This window comes from Mya arenaria, chromosome 8 (assembly GCF_026914265.1).
Source record: "Mya arenaria isolate MELC-2E11 chromosome 8, ASM2691426v1".
Classification (NCBI taxonomy): Eukaryota; Metazoa; Mollusca; class Bivalvia; order Myida; family Myidae; genus Mya; species Mya arenaria.
In genome coordinates, this window is record NC_069129.1 from 46487531 (window position 1) to 46512949 (window position 25419).

General features: G+C 35.2%; 2 protein-coding genes across 2 annotated transcripts in view; both read left to right on the plus strand.

Moving 5' to 3' along the window:
- The first annotated feature begins 1791 nt into the window (after nt 1-1791).
- On the plus strand, nt 1792-6343 carry LOC128244261 (uncharacterized). The gene is made up of 2 exons (XM_052962279.1): nt 1792-1921; nt 5514-6343. The coding sequence occupies exons 1-2, from the start codon at nt 1792-1794 to the stop codon at nt 6341-6343; spliced, it is 960 nt and encodes a 319-aa protein (XP_052818239.1).
- Nucleotides 6344-13697: 7354 nt separating this feature from the next.
- Nucleotides 13698-25419, plus strand: part of LOC128244755 (hemicentin-1-like) — a 50345-nt gene continuing 38623 nt past the window's right edge. The window contains exons 1-2 of the mRNA XM_052962815.1: nt 13698-13832; nt 18614-18952. Of these exons, the coding sequence (XP_052818775.1) occupies nt 13778-13832; nt 18614-18952 (394 nt within the window). The 5' untranslated portion in view covers nt 13698-13777. The remainder of the gene's footprint in view (nt 13833-18613; nt 18953-25419) is intronic.

The window sequence follows — 25419 nt, forward strand, 5'->3', positions numbered from 1 at the left end:
AATAATAAGATAGGCCGTCCAGAGAATCTGTCCAGTAATTGACAGTTGACATTTGGAACTCTACTACTGATTCCTGAAGTAAAATGGTGTTTAAACAGCATAAGGTTTCGACGTCTCAACTTTCAAGTCGCATGATAGAGAAGTTGATTATTCGGTTTTGTAACAATGTTCAGATTATATTATATGTCATCTGGGTCTTCCGCATAGACTGCTGGTGTACAAATATTTATCTTTCCCTAATGTCAAATTCTTAATGTGTAACAATGTATTAAACTATAGTATAAGTTAATGTAACATTCTGTTCACAACAAAACAGTGCAATTAGTGATGTTCTTTCAATTTCAAACGCACTGTTCATGCAAAACTACTGCTCTGGTGATGCTGTAACTGTATAAATAATGATAATTTGCTAACAAAACCTGCATACATCACAGTAAAATGTATTTTGCATTAAATATGTTAAGGTTTGTATTATATATACAACTTTTCGCTCGTCTCCAGAAAGCGGTTTTAACAATATCGCCTTTCGCCACTTCGTTATATCTTTTAAATAAAAAAGTATTTTTATTTGCTCGCTCGCACGATTTTCTTTCTTGAAAATCCGTACAATTTAAGATAAATTTGGTGTGGCCTTAAGGATTTTCATGAACATTCGCAGTGAAAGAAACGTATAATTTTCTTATTGGTTCTGAAAATCAAATAAATCGAGGAAAATATTACTTGTATTTCTTTGCTGTGCATTGTTTGATATAACCAACGTATTACATGCACCAGGGTTAACTACGGAGAGAGAGAGAACAAGAACAAAATAGCGTAACGGAAATAATTGTAACGCACCTCTAAACCACACAGCACTTCTATCATTACTTTCGTTTTAAACAAATATATATATATATATTGACAAAACATTATATGTTTGTGTAAGGACTGTTGTATTTATCGTAGATAACGGTTAAAGTTTTCATCTGTATTAACCATTAACCGAATAAAAGTGATTCATAGATTTTGTTTCAATAGATGGAGGTACCCGGAAAGACGCGTGACCCTGACCTTGACACGGGTTCTGCTGACGCCCCAATCTACTGCCAGCCGTGTGGGGAGGGCGGTAAACGAGCTGTGGCCCAGAGCTTCTGTAAGACCTGTGAGGTATACATATGTGCTCCTTGTATCGAGTACCATAAGAGATTGAAGATCTTTAGGAACCACATTCTGCTGCCCAGAGACAAGATTCCGTCCTTCTACCTGTCCACTAAGCAGTCAGCTATCGGCGACACGGAATATTGTAAAATCCATCCGAAGGAGATGATCAAGTTTTACTGCCCGACCCACCGAGACCTTGGCTGTGGTGACTGTGTCGTACTCGACCATCGAACGTGTAAAGTCGATTACATCGCTGATGTGGCTAAAGATTTTGTCATCGGAAACGAATTCAGAGAGCTGGAACCAACAATTAAACGAGAAGACGATATTCTATCTGGGTGCATACGTAATGTCGAAGAGCTTTTGGACGAGGTCAAGAACCAGTCTAAGGATGAGATCGAAAGCTTGAGGAAGTTCCGGGAAGAAATAAACAACTACCTGGACCGTCGCGAGAAGGAACTGCTCGACAACTTCCAGGAAGTGAAGACCGAGGATGAAAATTTGCTGACTGACCTAAAGACTGATTGTGAGGCAAAGAAATCGGGAATTGAGGCCCTGAGGACGGAACTGTCTTACGGTGACGTATCGGTGAACCAGCGGTACGTTGCAGCGAGGAAAGCCCAGAAATAGCTACATCAGATCAATGCCGAGATGGGGAAAAAGGCTGGCCTGATGACTGCCCGGAAGCTCCGGTTTACTAAGGACTCGAACACGGAGCGTCTTCTGGGATCGAACATGGGCATGGGAACACTGGACATTGTGGGAGAGTTCCGTAGGGAAAGTACGTATAAATATAGTTATATAAATATCATTTTCCCTAGCATATATGTTAAATTAAAAATAATGATATTCTCCAAATGTCATGGCCTTAGCGTCGTACTCGATCTTCATGTTATCTCACTTAGCTATAACCAACATTACGGAACACAAAGAAATTTGCTTGCCGGTTAGCTTTGCCAACGAATTTAGTTAGCAAGCCTTACCTGGAAGTATTTAAGAAAACAATCCTTTTATTTATGTTGGAAATGTACATCATGTAAAACGATAGACTATTGTCAGAGGGGGACATATGTATCAGCTCTTTGTCGTTTTATAAAGGATTCAAATAATTGACTGGTAATCAAGAAAGCAAGTTAAGAAACCTTATATATTTACATGCATTTCGTATGAACATTTACCATCAGAAGGTGTCTGGTTTACAACGTCGTTAAAACAACGTACGTTTTGTTATTAATCGTATTTGTGATAGGCTACATGTTCAACGTACAAACACTTACTGACGTTGATGTCATGTTCTGATGTTGTTAATGCAAATTAAATGTTATCGAATTGTATTTCGTTGTCAAATCATTCATCTTTCCGACGTATAAATTAGGTCGTTGTTATCAAAAGGAAGCATTGGCAGTAATCATTAATATAGATGTTGTGTGACCCCGATAAAAGTTTGTAATTATTTAAAAAAATAATTGCTACAAGATTTATAATGCGTTTATGTTATAAGTGACTTTAAAACATATATATTACCTATTTTCTAATGTTGCATGACCTTTAGATATACATAGCGATACATAGTTCGACATAATGAGATCATCGACATAACAATTATCGACAAAACGGGTTTCATTAACGAGTTTCGGTTAGCAATTTTAATAAAAAAAATAAAGTATCTCAGAAAAATGACGTTATGTTGTTCATGAACATGTCACGCACATTTTTCGTTTAAGAAAATCATAGTTAGGTGCATTAAGCATTATGCTAAATTCTTACGATTCTGTATTAAATTACCTGATCTTGTATATCCCCTTTCGTAGCTTTGCGAAATTCTAAAGAGCTTTTAAAATGCATCAAATGTCTTAATATTAAGGTGTTATCAAGCTAGGTGGTACGCAGTTTTCGGTGGCTTCATATAGATACTCTACAGTAAACGGATAGGTACGCATTTTTTCGAAAAAGTATATGTTGCTGAAAATACGGGAAGAAAAGGAAGAAGTATTCGGTGCGCTTGGCGGAGGGTAGGGTTCTTATACTCGCAGATATCCATACGGTAAATGCACGGCCTTGTTTTGCCCCGATGGTTGGCACATTAAATCGCAACGGCCGTCCACCAGGCCGTCCAGTTTTTCGTGTCCAGTCAGTAACTAAGTTATTTAAGATAACTCGGAACACGTGTTCGGTACATAAGTACGACATGTCGCGTGTAAAATCCACATACCTTCTTCAAAGTTAAGTACAACACTTACAGCTGTACCATAAGCAAACCATGCATGTTTACCTCCAAAAATATATTTTTGGTTATATCCGGCTATTGCTCTAACATACACGGAGGCATTTTATATAAGTTGTCACCTGTGTTCGCTGCATAAAGGTGATTTTTGGGAAATATGCAATATCGCGGCCGTGCGTTCATACTGCATGAACGCACAAAAAATAATAATCAATATTTATATTTACATTTTTTTTCTGTTTATTTTGTTCGCCGCTCTAATAGTGTCTGAGAACAAGTCTTAAATTACAACAAAGGGGAACAAAACGTGTAGACCGAATGTAAATGGTAAGAGCACTTGTAGCCCTTGGTGTTTCTTATCCTACCCATGAGAAATAGCCCATAAGTAATTTGCGGTAAAAAATAAAAAAGTCAAAGACTTTTTAAATCATTTGATAGTTTCTGTAATATATGTGCAGGTAATAATGATTTTTGTTGTAATATGTTCATTTCATTCAAGAGAACTTTCGATATATTTTAGCTTCTGTTTTACATATGCATGACCCATGTGAGTGGTCATAAAAATGTGGTCCAGCTTATTTTATGGATTACTTCCAGTTCAAGGTAATTATAACGTCATAATTCTATTTTGTGTTGTCTTTTAAATTTTGCAAAGATATTGAAGTGTTGTGATGTGCTAATCCTCTCGAATGGTCCATATTAAGACGTATGTTCGACCTCGCGAAAATACATGACGCTTTGACAGTCTCCAATTATTTCATGTATTTAAATGTAGACAAAAATATCGCCTAATTCTATCGTACAAAGATATTCATTGTCTGAATCCGATAATGGATCATACATTTGTCCTAGAAAGAAATAGCCGAACTCAGAATCATCAGCCATGTGTGTTTTGACAATTGTGGCAGACGAACCGTAGTAAAAACCGCGTCAATTTTAATTTGTTTTTATTATTTGTTCAATGCGTGTTATTTTGTTATCAAATGCAAAATCAAGCATTTTTCAAATGATATTTCTAGAAAATAATGTATTTTATTTAAAATTTTCGTAAAACATCAAAAGAAGCATGTAAACAAGCCGGCATTCAACAGAACATGTGCCCTGCTATATTTAGAAATAAAGTAGATCGAAGTAAGATCACTATGCACGGTGATTGACCAGCGCCCAATCAGAGCGTTGCTTTCTTGCCAAACTCCGCCTACAAAGGTCACGAAAGATCGACCGGTTCATGCAAAATGAACTCAATTTTTATCGTTCAGAAAAACAAAAACGGATGTAAATACGTAATTAGGAAATGCTGCATAAACCATATGATATATATAAATATAATAATAATAATTATGTTATAATTATATAGTAAAGCTTGATGTGCTCTGGCCAAACTTATGTACTAAGACATTCAATCAAGTATTGGCACATGTTTTGGCACAATAAGACAACGTGTCACGTTCAAGGCCCACATCCTTAACTCAAATGTTAAGGTCAAACTTACAGGTTTATCATTATAAAATGCTTCAAATTTGCACTGAGATAAAGTCAGGTCTGTAACCCACACGCTGTGATATATATTTACATTACTTTAAAAATGTGATCATTTCATAGTGCCACACGTCCCCACCTCCTACTGCAACACTCTTCAACACTTGACGTCAACCATCATCAATGAGGCCAGTATATGAATACATGCTTTATTGGTAGTTCTTCCTGAATGAAGGCATATACTAATCAGAAGGCTGTCAAGGTTACGATGACCAAAATGTAGTAAATATACTTTGCAAAATTGTGAACACTTTACAATTGTCAATTTCCGACAAATAAACTAAAGTGAAAATGTCCCTTGATAAACAGTGTATTCATCTTTAAGAAAAAGCAATCTCATTAAAAATTGTTTATAACTGGGTTTAAATTATTTAAGAAAAATGTTCATTGATTAACGTATGCAAAAGTCAACTGTTTAATTAGATAATGTTCTAAGCACAAATTCCAAGCATAACATATGTTTATACTTTCTGTGTATTACCGGGTCGACGTCTTGTTTGTTTACCTGAAACAAAGTTGGTATCAAAGTTGTAAGTTGTTAAACACAGGTTTGTACAGTTGTCTCGAACTTATAGTGAAAAAATGATATACTCCTTTATTTTGCTTTCAGTTCCATTTCCTGACCTTTCTACAGTGACATGGAAGGAGGAGGAATACATCAATGTCAGATCGTCGCAGGAAAAGAAAACCTGCTGGATCACCGGCTCCGCCCTGCTTTCTACAGGTCTCTTCCTCCTGACAGATTACAATAACAATAGTGTCAAATTGGTGGACCTCACCTACCGCACCGTCACCTCACGCCTCCAACTGCCAGGCAGATCATGGGACGTGTGTGTGCTCCCCGGTGGCCAGGCCGCTGTCACTCTCCCGAATAATTCCATGATACAATTGATGTCGACAACGGGAGGACAGTTGTCCTGTGGAAAGAAAATTAAAATGTCATCTAAGTGTTGTGGTATTGCGTATTACAACAATATATTATACGTTTCGTTCATATCTAACCCGCGTATTGAAGCGATTACATTGGATGGTCACATCATAAGTACATTTCAAAAAGATGATGGAAAACAGCTTTTTCAATCCCCACATTACCTGACTGTGTCAGCTTCCTCACCACCGACCCTGTATGTGTCAGGCCAATACCAAATACACACCGTCCACCAGCTGTCTCTAGACGGGAAGGCCCTACGAGAGTACAGTGACAAGAAGCTCGAATATCCCAAGTCCGTGGTGGCGGTAGGTCCGGGTCAGCTGCTCGTGTGTGGATATGGCAGCCACAACGTGATGCTGCTGACGGAGTGGGACGGCAAGATGGCGGAAATACTGGGACAAAAGGACGTTATGACAAATCCCTACTATGTATCCTTCTGTCCTCACAAACTTGCCATAATTGTTGGAATGTACAAGGGTGACTATCTGAAGGTATTTAAAGCAAACTGACAGTGTTTCTTCGTCAGTAGTGTTTTTTCTGTCTCTGGCAGAAATAGCCATATATTCAATGTTGTTTGAGGAACTTAATAGTAAATGCAGTAAAATATATATTCAACATAAGCTAACAGTATTGATTTGTTGTAAACGTGTGTTATGATATTAAATGGACATTGTTATTGATGTGAAAGTGGAAATAATGAATGAATGCGGTATCTGTTTTATGATACTTAATGGCATTATGTATATGTTTTATAATTATTAGCGTATTTTGCAGTTTTGCTTGCAAAAAAAGGTAAACGAATTAGTGTAAATATAGTAATATTAAAAAAATAAGAAGTATAGTTGTTTTTGTTTGTTTTTGTTTTTAAAGTTTAATGAATATTATTTTGGTTGAACAATAATGATTACCATATTTAAAAAAAATACAAAATGTTATATATTCAGAAGTATATTTATTTTCTCGTTTGAAAGTTAAAGTTATGTGTTTCACATACTTAAGAACCAATGTTTAAGATGAACAAGGATAAGTTTCTCTATTCAGTTACAAACTAGTTATCTAAATTGACTTAACGGTGTTAGCCCTGATATTGCTAAAAGACATGACTACCACGAACGTTAATGTAAAGAATTTAAAATTACGTATTAAATATATTTTAATGGGATTTCCCAGCGTATATCCATTCTCCATTTAAATGTTTGCAATGCAAAAACCTTTTTTTTTCAAAATTAACAGTAAATATGTGTTTAAACCTCAGAGTATCTGTCTTTAGAATGCTGACGAAAGGTCATTGCCATGTTATTTTCATATTTTGTGTAATCTAGTTTTCTTTCGACATAATAATATTATGAAAATAAATGAATACTTTGTTATGCAATCTAATTTTTAAATGTGTATGAATTTGTCTTGATGTGTCGCTTGAGAAGTCTTATAAAACATACTTTGTCCAAATTTCATTGATTAATGAAAATTTAACATGTTATCAAGTTTGCGTTTTTCACGAGTCACATTAGGCATCTCATTATTTCTGGGGAAAGCGGAGAGGGTCGGGATTTTTTCTGTTACAATGAAAAACCTGTATGCATTGTCTGTTATATAAATTTACTGTGTAACTAGTTTTTTATATCATCTTTGTTCTAATAAATGTATTTGTATCGACAACAGTCTAACGTGTATTTATATTATAGATTTTAGATGAATGTATATTGCAGAAGACAACCAGCTAACTTCCACGGTTTACATGCATGTAGTTTACATTGGTGATTCACACTTACTGCAGATTAATTTCAATTCAAGGTCTTCAAAGGGCAATAACATCTATGTGTGTCATCCAAACGTCATCTGTTAATATGTTAAAAACATATTCTATTTGTTGTGTCGTCTGAAGAGGCGACATACCGGAAGTTGGCAGCGTCGTCTTAGCATTATGCACGAAATGATGTAAGTATTTATTATCCAATCATGACGACAATGGATGACTTGTTCATATACTTACTTTCTCAATTAATTTACAATCAGCAAATACACTCAGTGGAAGATTTTTTGTAGACATAGTTCAATGTTGATACAAATCGCTTATGTAACTCCATAGTGTCATGCCTTTACAATAAAGCTCAGTTGGCTTACTTATTGATTTGGTAAAATCATCACGTAAAGTTCTCAATTTATCACACAGGTGTGCTACATTCACATCAAAATAGAAATTATGATTGGCACGACTTTATTGAGCGCTCTTAACATGCGATACATTAAGGTGCAATAGAAATTTAGTTATTCTATTCAAGACGATTTTATGGTTTACATTAATTATGTGATTAAACCTACATTACTGACGAGTGAAGAAACGTGTTCTATCACATTCGAGCAACAGCTTCGTAAGGTCTGGTATCGTCCGGTTTTTTTGTTTTGCCTATTTCGAAGAATATTGACACCAACAAGTCAGTGGCCTGCTCTGCAAGGCCAAACTGGACTAAACTTCCACTATTATAAAAACTTTTCGCTATGCAAAGACAAACTATACTAAAATTATACTACAATACTACATACATGAGGCGTTAAAGGCCATACTATATTACATTTTTACTGCAATAAAACATTCGGCTTTCAAAATCAACCTATACTAAACTTTCACTTCAATGAACAACATAAGGCATCCAGGGCCAAACTATACTAGACTTTTACTTCAACGAACAATATAGGCGTTTAAGGCTAAACTATGCTACACTTTTACTTTAACGAACAATATGAGGCATTTAAGGCCAAACTATGCTACACTTTTACTTCGATAAACAACATACGGTGATTAAGTCCAAACTATGCTACACTTCTACTTCAACGAACAACATGAGGCGTTCAAGGCCAAACTATGCTACACTTTTACTTCAACGAACATCATGAGGCGTTCAAGGCTAAACTATTCTACACTTTTACTTCAACGAACATCATGAGGCGTTCAAGGCCAAACCATACAACACTTTTACTTCAACGAAGAATATGAGGCGTTCAAGGCCAAACTATGATTTACTTTTACTTCAACGAACATCATGAGGCGTTTAAGGCTAAACTATGTTAAACAGTTTAAAGCTAAGAATTAATTTGACAGTTGTAGTAAAACCAATGCAATATGTACATGTATGGATCCTTTACGGGAAAATGAGCCCGCTTCTTTAGTAGTAAGGTCCCTGTGATAACGAAATAATTCTTTTAATTGCTGATGATGGCAGACGGTGTTTCTTTCATGTGAGAAGTTGTTTCACAGGCCATAGATATTGCACTTGATAAGAAACCCACTCTGTGGGTAAGGGATTATCAAGGGAGCGGACGTAAAGGGAGCCCATGATATAAGGACGCCCTGTAAGACGCATCCTGCTGTCTCTCAACTTTCCCGCCTTTTGTAAGAGCATGCGTGTCCCACACATGGGGACTATGTTGCCGGAATATCCGGAACAAGAGGACATGCACTGAAGTGTTTAACGCTTTTCAATGGTCCAAAACAGTGAGTAGCCCTAGATGTTTAATAAAAAACTGCTGGTGTGTTATCTATAATCCGGCAAGCTTGAAATTCAATATTCATGATGTTTGTGAATATCTTTCATTCATATGATATTGTCTATGGTATTGTAAAAACACTGTGAGGCGACAAAAAATAAAGACACTGTTATCTCCTCTTGTTTTCCAGATGTGTTTGTGGTTAGCCTGCCCATGCGCCGTTGGCTATCAATCTTGCGTTGTTGAAGCGACTCCGTAAACGTCTGTAAATGACCTTTCATGGCACGGGCGTCCAGGTCCGCTCCATGGAACACTCGCTGATAGAGGAGCACTTCGGTCTGTGGCTGTTTGTCATACATATTCATAATGGTGTAAATCATATTTCCTGTTTTCTGAACAAATTTAGATTTAAAGTAACATGTCTGTGAAACAGTGTAATTTTAATTTTTTGATAGATTAAATTCTTGATAATACAAAACTGCAATCAAAAATGACAGCGATAAGCCCAGCAGTCAAACATTCAAAAAAGAATGCTGTAAGGAGGCAGGTGGCAAGGGCCCAAACGATAATAAAACCAAAACCAAAAAAACACGCCAAGCAGATCAAACATGCATCAAATTAGATATACTGATAAATAATGGGATACTCGCCTTGGGAAGGTTAGTGATCTATAAGTACACTGAAACACAAGTCTACTGGGGGTAAATACTAGTTTGTATAGCCATAACCTCACACTCGTCTTGGAAATAAAAAACAAACGATAGCAGCCTAAACACAGTAGATTCGGAGGTAATTTATGGGAAATTAGCACAGCAATTAATAATTTATATTGCCAATCAATGTGGCAAAAAACGTTTTTTCAGCTCAAAGGGTTTTGCCAGATCCCCACTTTGAGAAGAAAAAAACTAATTTATTTATGTATTACTTAAAGAACAACGAGCGTAAAAAACGGTGTATTTTAGCCAAATATATCAAAATACGTGATACACTCAAAATGACTACTTATGTACATGTGGACGCAATGTTTCTTATTGATATGTTTGTAAACAAACACATATTCTATCGTTTGTACTGAAACTTTGCTCGGAAATCTCGTTCGGGTATCGTTTTGGGTATCGCCTATATGTAAATATAACCACTTCAAAGAGCAATGCATTAAATACTAAAGTTAAACGTGATTTCGACGGGCACTATCTGCTTTTTTCTGCCTTTGTTTGGCCCATTTCACTCCGTACAAACTGAATACTACAGTAAAAATAATGCTTATGTTCTACTGTTAATGCCTTACTTAAATGCGGCTCTGTCAATCAAATGACAGGAGGAGGGGATAGTAAAAAGACAGGAGGGTGCAAGATGATGGCAACATGGTGTTCGACCTGGTATTTAGGAATTGCTTGTGCAATGATATAATGATAATATAATATACAGTATAATACTAACTTATTTGTGCATAGTTATTCCGGAAATCAGGAAATACAGAAACAGCGGCCTAAAATTATCAAGAAACTCTTTGAGCCGACCCCTCTTGGCTTAACATGTCATCGGTCCACAAAACTGAATGAAACTCAAATTCACCTCGTCGTTTATAAATGAATAACCTCCCGTTTTAGGTATAAAAAAACTCATTGCGAAAATGAAGTGTAGGGGAATTTTACATGAGTGAAACAGAAAGAAACTTAAAATGAAAAAGTCATATTATTAAACTTAGGTAATGTTTCAGGTATAAGACAGCCAAACGTCTGAGGTAAATATATTTATATAAATAATGTTGTTTTTGATGCAGAAAACTTACTCAAGTTTTGACAGCACACTCGGTTACTTCTTGAATGTAAAATGTGTTTTTATGGGAAGGCTAATGTCGGACACCTATGGTTTGATGAAAACGTGTCAAACAAGTTCCAATACGATAACCTTTAACGAGCATTAATAATGTATTCAAACATTAAGTCTTCATTTAAAAACCTAAATATGCAGTTACCCTACGGAATATAAAAAGAGGCATTAAATTGGATATAAATTATTCAGATATATATGAGCGTTTTTTCCTCGCGGGGAAATCTCTTAACATTCCTACAAGGTATTAACTTTCAAAAGTACGCCATGAATGCTACGTAATTTATGAGTTGTATACTACAGGTTGAAGCATATCAAAATACTTACTAAATCAAATAAACTGGGAAACCTAACAAAAAATACAATATCTCGTTCTTACTCTTGCAATGCATCCACTGCATAAATAATTGTAACTTTATCATTAAAAAATAATATAACCTATTTCAGCCTATGCGTAATAACATGAACCATTTTTATTTTAAAACATGCATGTTTATATCAAACATGACAGCACTATTGGGAATATGCTGCACTGTGTTCTGATTATAAATGAGTTATACACTCAAACTGTGGCACAGCATTTCAAATGATATACAATTATTATGAACAATGCAACTGATTTTAAATGTAATGTAAATGGTTAAAATAATCATATAATGACCGCTTAAATCTTTCAATTTCCCGCGCTCACAGATTTTGATGTACAGAAATCGTGAGTGACCTGAAATTGACACATCATACTTTTGTAGTAAGCGTCAACCGTACACCGAGAAACTTTCAGAGAAAGCGCCAGTAGTCAGATAATGAAAGAACCCGGGTCAAATGGGTGCGCTTACCGGGCAATAAACTGCTTAACTGTTATGAGTAAATGAGTTAGATGAATGATTAAAATCTAAATGCAGTATTAGAAAACAACATAACATTTTTGAGTGCATTTTTGTACGGAATAATGTTTGAAAGTTAATGCAAGACAGTTTACTATTATTAATACGTTATCAGTAAATGGAACAACGCTATGAAATGATAACAGTGCATATTCAAGCGCACCAGGTAATGGAAATTGTGAAATGAATGAGAAAAAAGTTTAAAAGATAACAATATTAAAAAGCTTTAATTATCGAAATAAACAAATGAATACAAAATGGCAACTAGAACAAAACAATGGTTGAATACTATTGCAAGACAATAAAAAATTATAAGTTACGTATACAACTACTATATGATAACAATGCATTTTAAAGCGCACCCAATAATGGGGAATGGGAAATAAAATAAAAAAGTTCACACAACTGTAAAAAGCCTGAATTAATTAAATAATTGACTTTTGCAAAATCTTCCTCTATAGAGTTACTTTGAAATGGACGCAACCATCATACAATATTATCAAATTTATCTTTCTCAATAGGATTATTACTTGATACTTTTATATTTTGAAATCAAAATTAGCGTTAAATCGACATTGATAGGACATATACGAATCACAACAAAAATAGTTTGTATATTTTTCAATAAAAATAAATTTTAATTGCACTTTTTTAATTTTGAAATTTATATGGAATAATAACGTAGTCTTGAGTTGACAATATTCTGGAATGAATTAGGTGACACTACAAAATTTATTATCCAATTATCCGACATATAAAATAATTTGAATCATTTTTAACAAACAAGTCCAATTAAATTTGTTATAATGTAACATTTAAAGTTTATATATATATAGGATGATGTCTATTTTATCGTCTTCAGAGTTAACAACATGTAAGAGTGGAGTAATACGTAAATAGCCATAAAACTTAACATTTGGCGTACTTTGGTGTCTAAGTTTTGCTGAATTTACCATTAAATGAAAACACGCCTAAATATGAGAAATACAAAAACAAATCCGCAATAATTCAATAAGTCAAAAAAGGAACATTATGCAATCTCTTTTGCAAATATGAAAGATGTAGCTTTATTCGTATTGATGTGAAAACTCTTAAGCTTGCAGAACTAAGACAAAGTGTTTCATGCTAACTTAAGCTCCTGTTCAGCACGTTTTGCCACTATATTGGTGTCGTCTGCATGCAGTGGTAAATCTAGTTTAAAATAAACTTCCATTCAATTTTCATTTAACATATTCATTATATTTTTGGTTAGAAACTGAAAATCTTCACATGTATCGGACATAATACTAGTCAAATCATTTAAGAAAGAGTAAAATAATATAAGAGGGAAATTTACACATTCCCAGTATGGCCAGTGAAGTTAACTGAACATGTAATTTACAACCAAAACATGATTCAGCGTTATCATACATATTGTGAATTATTTTAAAACATTTTTATCAACATTGTAGCTTCATGATTTATGACAAAACGCAATATGATTAATTAAATCGAAGGCTTTGCATAATAAATATCTTTATTATTAAAGACTAGATTTAAGTCCACTTAAGGTTTAAGTTAAATATGTATTCAGCAGTACTGTAATGGTGAAACACGTATGAAGGGCGAGTAAACTTGCTGTGCACTTCCTTGTCTCGTTATATATGTTAGAGAATAAACAGTGACTGCGTTTTTATTTCCTTTTAAGCGTGCGCTTTTAAAAATTAGATACTTAAACTGTTTGATGCCGGATAAAATCTAATGATGACTTTGGTTATACAATTCATTTTTTGGATATTACTTGATATCAGTCCATGTAAGTATTTTATTGATACATTTACATGTATTTAGACATACTGCATCACAATTATTTATATTCATGTATCAATTCTTTCATGAATTAGTTATTAACATTAGAATTGATATAATTTGATAAAAAAAAGATATTCAGCAAAACAAATGTCTTGCGGTATTGCTTAAATCCATAGGTGGGTTTAGGTGGGTTTAAAAGACAAGAAAACATAACATCCTACATATGAACTATTTCAATACTTAAATAGCAGGCGTTCAGTTGTTGTGTACATGCTCAACTGAGTATATTTTACGTTGTAAGATATATTTCTTACCATCTTCGGTTATCGACAGTTCACCTAAAATTTCTATGGCTATTCTTTTCATTGGAAAACTACTCCTCTGTACCTTCACTGGAGCTCTTCTGATCGGTGCCGGTCCTTTTGTTTTCTGACGTGTGTCACAATTACAAAAGAATTACACTTTTTCATCTTGTCGTACACCTGCCCTATAGCAAAATTGCCTTACCTTACCAAGCTAGCCTGACGTTTACAAGTCATGTGAGAACTTCAACACATTTCTGTGCTCTATCTGAGGTACAAACTTGCCATAAAACTACATATTTGCCAAATATGTCAAATCTACGAACATATAGCCCATTTCTTATATTTATCTATTCCACTGATTCAACCAACTACTTTGCTTACACTTGCTACTTACTTTAAATCTGGCCTGGTTCCCAACATGGCCCTACCTTTCACAATGTTCAGGTCATGATCTTTGTTTTGTTGATCTGCATAGTATCAACGCTCTTTGAACTTCTGAGATAATGTACTTTGTGCTGAACGTCCGTATGTGGGGCCTCAGTTTCTATCACTTCTTCTGCCTAAACATACTGCCTACATGGAATTCTGCACCTTCTGCATTTTTTGCCGACGCCAAGGTGGATGTTCAATCGTCATATGATAAGAAAACTTATTTAATCAACACAAAATCGCTTAGTTCCGTCCTTTTTTATGCGAAATAAGACAATGCACTTTATCAAGTACTTTTCGATGGCGTTGTCAAATCTTTCTGTGACATGGAGTCAAACTGTTAATCTATTTCCTTGTGCATAGGAAATGATGACATATAAAGTTGCTTGATTGTAGTTGCACTTCCAGTTGTTTTTTTAAGATTTAAGTTTGATCAATATCGTCATCGTTTTCTGAAAACATATTCGAGTACTTAGTCAGTACCTTAGCAATTTCCTTTTGCTGTGAAAAAGTAATACAGTTGCAGCAAAAGAGCTTGTAGTAGCAACATAAGTTCCCTAATTCTGACTCGCAAAATGTCTTTCATTCGGACAATGCTTCTGACCGCTAGTGCTTTACCGTTCTCAAAATATATCTCTAGAGGTTCAATTATTCATTCTTTACTTGTTTGCAATGACGAATCGACAAGTTTTTCCAAAAATGATTTTCTCAAATCTAGGCGGAATATGTACTCTATCTTTTAATACAATTCGACAACAACCCATATGGCCCAAACAAATTAACGGAATTATATGTCGAGCGTGTTATTTGTTACCTCTATTTTGCTATTTGATTGTTTAATAAAATCTGATCCGAGAATGGCCTCATTTTCAAAATTGGCTACGGCCACTTCCATCTCACATTTGATATATCATATGTTCAAACAAACCATTGGGGCTTCTGGAGGCTGTGTTAATTAATGTTCATGGTACAATAATCTATTCTCGATGTTTGTTTCTTTTTTTTCCATTCAACTGTGTGTAATTATAAAATGTGATGCTCCGGTATCAAACAAACAATCTGTTTTCAATTCGTTCACAGATGTGGTTAGAAACAAGCATGCTTTTTGTGTACCTGAATTACTTAAATATTTCATACTATTCAACTGGTCTTTTGACAGATATACTTGCTTTTCATTTACTTTTCCCTGATTAAACTGTTTGCCACAGTTCCTTTTCAAGTCAGACTCTGAACAACTATTATGGCGTACCCGTAATCTTCTCAAATCTGTAAATTTATCAATTCCATTTTCAAAACGTATCCTACACGAAGATCTACCGTAACCACCTCGTGATTATGGCGACTAAAGTCGTTTATTCTTCCGTGTGTATGCTGACATTTTAATCTGCATGCCTTCTAACATGCGAGCTAATCGTTTAAGGCTCATCTCATCCTTGTCAATTAAAAAATAATGCCCTGTCCTTCGATCCTATACTTATGTAAAAAACTACAGAAACTAGCTATGCCTTATTGTATGCTTTTTATTCAACCGCATTTCCTATCTGTATCGTTTAGGCTTGTGAGACCGGCTTGTTTACCCTAGAACAAATGAACTTTGGTCTGCTTTCACGAACATCGATTGGAGCCGTAGGGTTAGCTAATTTTGTTCAGCGTTTTGGCTAAAAATATTTCAGAAGACCCGGTCTCTAGTAATTTAAATTAAAGCCTGTCGGTGTTTTACGCCATAACTACAAGGGTTGTAACAACCAGGCAATTTACAGATATATTTTTTACACGGCCCAAGCGAGTAGATATTTCCTTACGTTCGAAGTTAAAACTACAGTGACCAGTAAAGGAATTTCTTACTACCACGAAACCCTCACTTGATATACGCCTGGACTAGCCCATTTGACCATTTCAGTATGGGTATCACCTTTTACCTTTAAGGCTTGAATTTACCAAACTTATCACATATTCCGTTGCACATTATAAATTAGTCTGAAATGTTTTCACTTATAAATATACAATACAATATCATACTCCCAATACTATTCCAATGTGTTTATAATTTCATTTAATAGTTGCCCATTCTACTTTGAAAAAAAGCTCGTCTGCCAACGTTATCAATCTACCGAAATGATTAAATCTGCCCTTAGGGGCGTTGTATTTTGCTTATATATGAAACAAAAGATATCGTATCGTATGTTGAGCTTGTAACTAGAACATATTATAGGATGACATACAAATGACTAAGGGTCGTAACATTTACGTACGTTACATACAATTATTATTTTCTTCACAGTAAGCATATATCAGAAAGTGAAATAAGACGGATCAAAGGAGACATCTTGTTGTTTTTTCAATCTAGCACGTTTGTAAATGTTTGTGTCTATAGTTCATTGCTTTGTTGGGCCCTTTTCTTGTGCCCCTAAACAGGGTGTTTGTTCAGAGTTGAATTTTCGACTACTTGGGTAGTCCCAGACTTTTCATTGTATTGTTTCAAATCCAACATTTTACTCCTGCCATCAAAAACCTCCAATGTTTCGAAATCTGGTAAAGTACTTGATACAATATTTTTCACTGTTGCACATGACATGAATTTCGTGACGAAATTGAACTTGAGCAAAGGCCTCCTTTCTTCCATAAACTTTCAAATCTACTATCTGTTGGAGGTATCTTCTTTGGCTCGTTGCTAAAAACAGTACAATACACACCTTTCGACCCCAAATATCTCAAAACAATAATAGTCAGTAAGACTTTTAATTAATCTTGAAATTGAAGATCTTGCTTCAAAGTATAACGAATATGACTACAAGTCAACGTAGAAAAATACAACGTTTGGCTCTGGAGAAATATGTGTGCGATATTTGTTGGTAATTGAAAAGGAAGTACAAAGCCGAAAGACAGTCAGCATGGTATCTATCATTTATATAAAAATTAGATCAACATGCTGAAGAAACATGATATTGTAGTTAAAAACAAGAGGAATTTTGATGCACTACATCAAAGAAACGGCTGAATAGGTTTAAAAGTGAATGTATTTATATCTTTGTCATAATTCCGATAGCAATAAACATAAGTTTAAACTTGTTTATAAGTGATGGAAATTACCAGGAATTTCATGAATTGATGTATAATATTTTAAACCAAGATAGCACCTTGTTACCAGAAATACGTTAAAGAGAAAATACAACATTTATCAACCACCACCCGAATGGCAGCCAATAAGGTTTTTCGCAGTAAATGTCTGCGGGACAATTTAATGAGATGTTTGGAAATATTCCATACATGTATGGAAGATATCTCGGTACGTAATTGCCTTTTTTGAGTTTCTTATTAGGGCACTTTTATCTGTGCCAACGCTTGTATCCGGGAACCTCCTTAAGCGGCGGACCCTTTGTTTTCTTCCCTAAAATAACCTCTTAAAATCCCAGTCGGACTTAAGGAAATAAGGTGTCGGGGTACGAACCAGCCGCCCGGTTAGCTCAGTCGGTTATAGCACCGCTCTAATGTTCCGCCGGGCGTGGGATTTAGAAATACACAGGACAAACATTTCCTTTCAGGTTTACATAGCTACAATTGTGTTAAAAAAGAAGTTTTTAAAGATGATACTTTCTGTTTTAGTTTGCAGCAAAAATATTAAAAACATATATTCACTGTTGTTATTTCACTAATAATGCTGCATATATTACCGAAACGCTTAAAGGAAATTTAAATACAATAAGTTTTAGTACATCTTTATTTTATTACATTTTACTCCCAACATTATGCCGATAAATACGCCGGCATATTCAAATAAAAACACTAAATGCGCTGCCATATCACTCGAATTCACCGAAGGAAAGGACTCAATTTATGATCGAAGACAAAATATATTGCAAAATTTCATTAACTCAAAATTGTAATTATAAGAACTAAACATTCTTTTTATATGCTTTATTGATGTATGATCTGTCGAAAAATATATTTCCAATGTTTGCATACACACACCTGAGTATCAAAAAAGTAAATTGAAACAAACGTGAAACACCTTCACCAACCAAGTTTTACATCGCTCACAATCTTATTTCAGTGTTTGCAGTAACGTTAACAGGTAATGGAACCGTCGGAGGTTTCACCGTCCAAGAGAACCTACCATTGAAAATGACATGCTATACGACAACGGATGTGCAGCTTATTTCTTTTCGAATAAAGAACGTTAACAGTCTCACTGTGATCACATCTGTAGGCTTTATAGGATCCAACTGTATAACTGATCCGGTGCCACCGTCCTACATGAACTGCTCTTGTGTCAGTCGAAAGGAGTTCGTTTGTGTTATTCTGGCAGTTACCAGGGCCATGGATGGAGATATATGGCTGTGTACGCTCTTGGACCTCACTAGTAGTGGATACAAGACCATTGTTATAACAAGTAGGTACTTGTACTGTCCTTAGTTCATCCATGACAAGTAGCTATAATAAATGTTATTACAGAAACCCTTTTGAGAAGTGAAGTGAAAATAATATTTTAAGTAACATTTCACAGAAGCAGTGGCCACATGTAAATGAAAAATAATGTATATTGGTTTTACAAATGTGCATACACTTATAAACACTGATAATTCTTAAGTGATCGCAGAATTGAATTACAGAGAAACTATCCTTTATACTGAAGGACATGTTTGAGATGTATTGTTGAAGAATAATATTTATTCGTGTTTCGATGAAAACATTATTTGAACATTCATCAATAAAGATTTGTTAATGCATGTATTTTCCCGATAATAATCGTTCATGCATGAAACACATTAAATTGAACAGCAGGAAAAGACATTAATTATTAATTAATTAATTAAATGTTAACTTAAAAGGTAGGGGTACACAGGTTACGTATTTTATCATTTGAATAACATCGTAACATGTGACACCTCAACGCAATTACTGATGCATCGCCACTAATGCATTGTTCTGTTGTATGTAATAATTCTTAAGCAGCAAGCATTTTTATGCATACACATTCGATATTAAAACGATAGTCCGTTTACAAAAACTTCACGCATTTTTTGAAGCTCAAACAAATATTTATTACAGGGCCATCGCTGTTTCGACCTGAACTTGTTTAGGAAATATATAGTGTTCTTTTCCAATAGGAAGGAGGTTTGTCTCTGACTATCGTTGAGTAAACCTCAATGTTTATATTAATTTGAAACCAAGCTAAAGCATACTAGTTAAATTGCTGTCGTGTTCTGTTATTGCGTAATACACATGTGCATATCTCCTACATATTTCACATTTTCCTATTACATTCGTTAAGACCGTTCACATGGTAAATGTGTATGATGCATACACCCCAAGTAATATTCATATTCTACAAGAGAAGAAACAAGATAGCGGCTGCTCAATTTACACTTTCTATATGTTTCGTCAATACTTTAAGGGATAGTACCTATTTCTATGTAGTTGTTATTTGTTTATTCTTATCACTGAGCACCCGCAACATCTAAAACATGAGTTATCTTTACGAACGCGCATTCGTTTAGTGGAATGTAGCCGTTTCCCTTAAACATTCCGGTGACGCTGGCGACTCCAGTCGACAGCGTGTTAGAGTGCTATAGGCGTCTGCAGTCGACAGTTTTGGCTCTCTAACTTAAACCGCGTTTTTTTATTGTAAACATTATCAAAATACCGGCCACATGAAAATAAATTTCAAAACGAGGCTCTAACATTTTTTTCCACTGCCTGATTCTTGAAAATACATGAACAAATGACAGCAAGTTAAAGGTTAATTAAATTTTGGACGAGTGTGTTTGTGTTCCCGCTAAAAGAAAACATATATACTGGCAAGAAGTGCTGAATTTCATTCTGAATGACAGTGAAAGTGATGATCCAAAGTTTGAATTTGATTCCGACATGTATGACGGGAATTCGGTTGACAGTTACAAGGAAAAGACAGTTTGCCTCGGGTGTGTATTTTAATTTCTTGTAGTTTTGCTGCTAATAAAGCAAATTTGATGATTTTTCGTACTTTTTTCCGTTCATATATATACGTTTAATGATTTATGTATGTTTTTTTATTTGGCTAAATATCAAAGTATAGTGTTTATTTAATTCATTTGCAATGCATGTACGGTAATATAAAATTTGGCTCAAAAACGAGAACCACTGGTATTTCTGCATCTTCAATTTTATACCTGTGTTATCATCAAACTATATCAGTGCTGCATAATACATATGCTAAACAGAACATTTATTAATAATATTGCTTATTAGAATTATAGATCCCTCAGACGGAGCGGGTCGTTAAATTCCTGTCCCTGTGAGGCAACGAGGGCGTGCTCGTGGTGGGGTTATTGGTCGCGGTTGAGCCAATGGTTGTGGACAGCACGAGGACACTAAATATAAACCTGACTAACATTTCTATGTGCTACATGCCATGCCATGAACTTTACTATTCACACAAACACATTAAACAAGCCGAAGGTATAATTGTGTATAATTTGTAAATATTAGTCAAAAGGAAAGCAATTTAAATGCAACAAGGCAAATTTTCGAAGAAGTTTCCCACTAGAATTAAAAAGAAGTTATATAGAATGACAATTCTATGAAATTATTGTATATTTCAATTGTGAGTGGAACAGTGTACGTGGGCCATATTCACAAACTTCATAGTATGTTCTAAGTAAGAAACTAATAACATTATTTTACTCTATTGCCTCACGGTGATGTTTTGCCGTATTTGTTTCTCAGATTGAGGTGACCTTATGTTTGCTAAATAAATGATAGTATAAGGTTTGCTCAAAAAGCGGTTGTATGCAATATTTCGCATCTCATGTTTTTTTAAACCTTTGATGTGTGTAATAATGCAAACAGTTTGTTGAACATGTATATATTATCTCCCCAAACAGGGAGCAAACTTCAATTTCCTTTAGATGATCTAAGCAACTTATGAAACATAATTCAGATACGCTGTTATGGGATTTCTCGAATTATTTCCTGACCAGATGTTCTAGGCTTTTTCAATGTGTTTGGGATTTTATTTCGACTATTCGAAGAATAAGGAGGGCTATACTACTCGCCCCAGCGTCGGCGTCAGCGTCGGTGTCGGCGTCTGAATAAAGTTTTAAGGCACGTTGGCATTTTCACTAACTACATTTCATAATTTGAATGCCGACTATTCAATTAACTTCATACTTCACACAGTTCGGTGTGTATGACCATCCCACAATTAGATTTGGATTTTCACTATTAAATATACACGCTTCTATTAATGGATTCATACATTACACAGTCGATGACGTTACCAAACCTTCTAAGTCGATCGAAGGCCATAATTTGTATTCATACTTCACACAGTTGTTGACGGCCATCAAACAATTAGATTACATAGCACCATGTTATCCTGAATGTTTGCCCCTTGGTCGGCTTAGAAAGTTTACTCAAGTTTTCAAGACAGCTTTGGGTTTGAACTCAGATCTCAAAGAAAGTTTGTTCAATAGACTTTAAACTTTCAGCAGTTGTTCCGCGCCATCATGCAATTAGGTTGTATAATTGCTTTGTAATTTGATACCGTGACCTTTGACTGACTGATTTTTCCTCACTTCTATTAGGTTTTTAAAATGCACTTATAACATCATTAATACATTCATTTCTAAGACAAAGCTTCGTATAAACGAGAACGCTGTCAAACGACAGCTCTTGTTTGCTAGCCTGATGTTTCGGATATTAAATATAAAAATGATCGACATTTAGTCTAAGAAGAAATTAAAAAACACTAGTTTTTTTTAATCAGTTAATAATAGTCCGTGAATAATACTCAAAATTTAAAGCTTTTTATAAAAAGATATTTGACAGCTAAAATAAATGCTTAATAGTCGTTAAATTTGTTAACAGATAATAATGCTTCTTTTTACTTTTTCTTTTTAGGCCAAAAGTTAAGACCTTTTTACATGTACTGTCACGTTTTTTTCGACAGGTGTATTCACTAGATTTTGTCTTGTATGAGTATCTAAATTTTTTTACCTAAGGTCTATGCTTAATTTTGTATTACTTCTGTGCTTTAGAAACGGACAGGGGTAGATCTTCCTATATGCAATGTAGGCTGCTGCATACACATTTATAAAAAAAACTAAAAAAATAAAAATGCTAAATCTGCAATACAATCTGAAGGAATGGGGGCGGGTTGAGGGGCTAAAATATGAAATTCCGACAAGAACACTTTAATATATCGGAACCCGGGTATATCAAGTCTCTCATGTTCTTGCTCTAAAATACACTTTTACACGACATTAATGTTCTGTATATATCATTTCAAAAGGAACTTGGCCACAATGCTTCCAGTACCAGTTTCCATTCCGGTTAAAAACAATTTGTTAATATGATTATTTGATGTACTCGTATGACCTAGAAACACATTGAAGACTTTTATAATTATTCTAACACGTTAGAGTTGTTTTATCTAGATAAAATGAAATTTATTAAAATCATTTTTTTGAATAATGTTATATATAGCTACATTATACAAGAAAATATTGAAGCTCAGTAAAATTTACAGGCCTAAGGTAATATAAAAAAAGAATAAGTATTAACTACTTCTTATTATCGTTCGTGTGTCATGATGGTTCAGTGGATCAGTGAAGCTTTTTATCGTGGGAGACTGTGGTTAAATTTCCCATCTATTTTATAACAAATATTTGTTTACTATTGAATGATACATCGTATATTTAGTATGTTAACTTCTTTATTTTTCAGGGCATTTGGGGCCAAAGGAAAGCACCGAAAACTATGCGGAAAATGTCTGGTAGAAACGCGGCATGCTGTGTTAAATGCTGTTTGTTTGGTGGAACGGACGGGAGGGAGAAAACATTTACAGCCGGAATGGCGGATTGGAAAAACAGTTCAAAACAGCATGAGTCGATCAACAAAACGCTCTCTGAAACTGCGAAGACGTCAGTGAGCAAAAATCGGCATAACTTGTCCAGAATGATTGAAATCATTATACTTTGTGCAAAGCAGTACAACCATTACGTGGGTATCTGAAAGAAAATAGCAACTTTTTCGAAATGCTTCGAGCTTTTGCGCAAAATGATCTTGTTCTGTCTGAACATTTTGCAAACGCACAGTATAATGCTAAATACACTTCTCCTCGTTCAGAACGATCTGATTGATATTTGCGCAAGCCAAATAAGAAGGGACTGATTGCAGATTGTCGTAGAAGTCCCTTCATCGCCATAATGGTTGATGAAACAACCGACAAGTCTACCAAGGAGCACCTGTCTATGTGTGTAAGTTACGTTGATGATATTTGCAACGTGAGAGAAGTATGACCGTGGTTCATTGAGTGCACTTTTATCAAAGGGGTTGCACTATGTGCAAATACGATGGATTTTTTCAAGAAGGCAACCTTGAGATATTGAAGATCAGAGCTGAGTGTAACGATTGTGCCATCAACATGTCTGGAACATATCGAGCGCTCCAGGCTTTCTTTCAAGAACGTTCGCCGCATGCAAAGTATGTGCATTGCAAGTCGTACTGGTATATTCTAGCGTTCGTCCTTAGTTCGAACAGTCCCTGTGTCCGAACTATGACGGCCACTGTTCAAGACCTTGGATTCTTGTTCAATATTTCAGCAAAACGTCTAGCAGTGTACCAGGACGGGCTTTCTAGAGACGTCGCAAAGATAGAGAAAATGAACCGGCGCACTAAGCTTTACTCGTTATGTAAGACATGGTGGTGCAGTCGTCCGGACACACTCAAAACGTTCCGATATGTGTTCCCCATTGTGGTCCACGTACATACAACTCTGAATGAAGACGGAGATGAGAAGGCCGGCCAGTGTTTGGCCGCTGCTCTACGCTTTAAATTCATAATCTCACTTAAAGTGGCCTAACATATATTTGGTATTACCGTGAAGCTGACAAAGGAAGGCAATGGAGTGTTGAAGAAACAAACGTCATTGTCAAATATTGCAATAGTTGGAGGGCTGATCCTGATGTGTGCAATGGACTGTAATTGAAAGTAACGGATATAAGTCCCGGCTTCGACATTCAACCATCAATGCCAAGAGAGTTGGTCGACGACAAAAAAAAGAGCAAACACCGTCTTACTACTTCAGAATAACCTTGTACAATATCTTCATTGATCACTTAGTACGAGAAATGGAATGCCGTTTCCTGAGAAATGAAGACAGTTCGCACCATTTGTTGCCTTCAAAACTAGACATTTTACAGGACGACATGCTGTCAATTATGAATTATTACTGCTTATTCCCCTGATCTCCACGAAACATTTGACACGTTTAAAATAGAATTGCACGCTGAAAGGTCAGATGGAGCATCGCAGCCGCAAGTCAATCTAGACTGCAAGAGACCCTCAAGCAGACAAACAAAGACCTGTATACTAGCATATTTACAATATTGGAGTTCTTTTACCATGCCACCTACAATATTCTCTTGTAAAAGGTCGTTTAGTGGAATGGAACAAATAAAAAACTTCCTGCGAACAACAATGAAAAACGAGATGTTGTTATTTTGGCCCTCGGCCACAAGAGCATGATCATAGATTTTGACCGCGTCATCATTTTTTTTAATCTTCCCGAAAAGTCAAGTGAGCTGTAGACAGCGACATAATATATACGGCATTGTTTGTGCAAATACACATAGGTTTGGCTTTGGTTTTGACATCAACATTCATAAATACTGAGTGGACTTTAATTAATTAAATGTTCAATGATATAATTTTATGACCTGTCTACTTAAGACACAAACAAGTTAAATTGTCGGTAAAACATGACGATATTGTTGCCTGCACTAATGTTTTACAACAACTAATTTTACGCCAAAACGCTCCTACGACCACCTAGTTAAAATCAAATCTGGCGAGGGTATACACAAGACCACTCTT

What these genes read in the sequence shown, in the direction of transcription:
- LOC128244261 (XM_052962279.1), top strand. Translation starts at nt 1,792, where the DNA reads ATGGGGAAAAAGGCTGGCCTGATGACTGCCCGGAAGCTCCGGTTTACT. An exon ending in GGGAGAGTTCCGTAGGGAAA is followed by an intron (nt 1,922 to 5,513) that starts GTACGTATAAAT and finishes TTTTGCTTTCAG; the next exon opens with TTCCATTTCCTGACCTTTCT.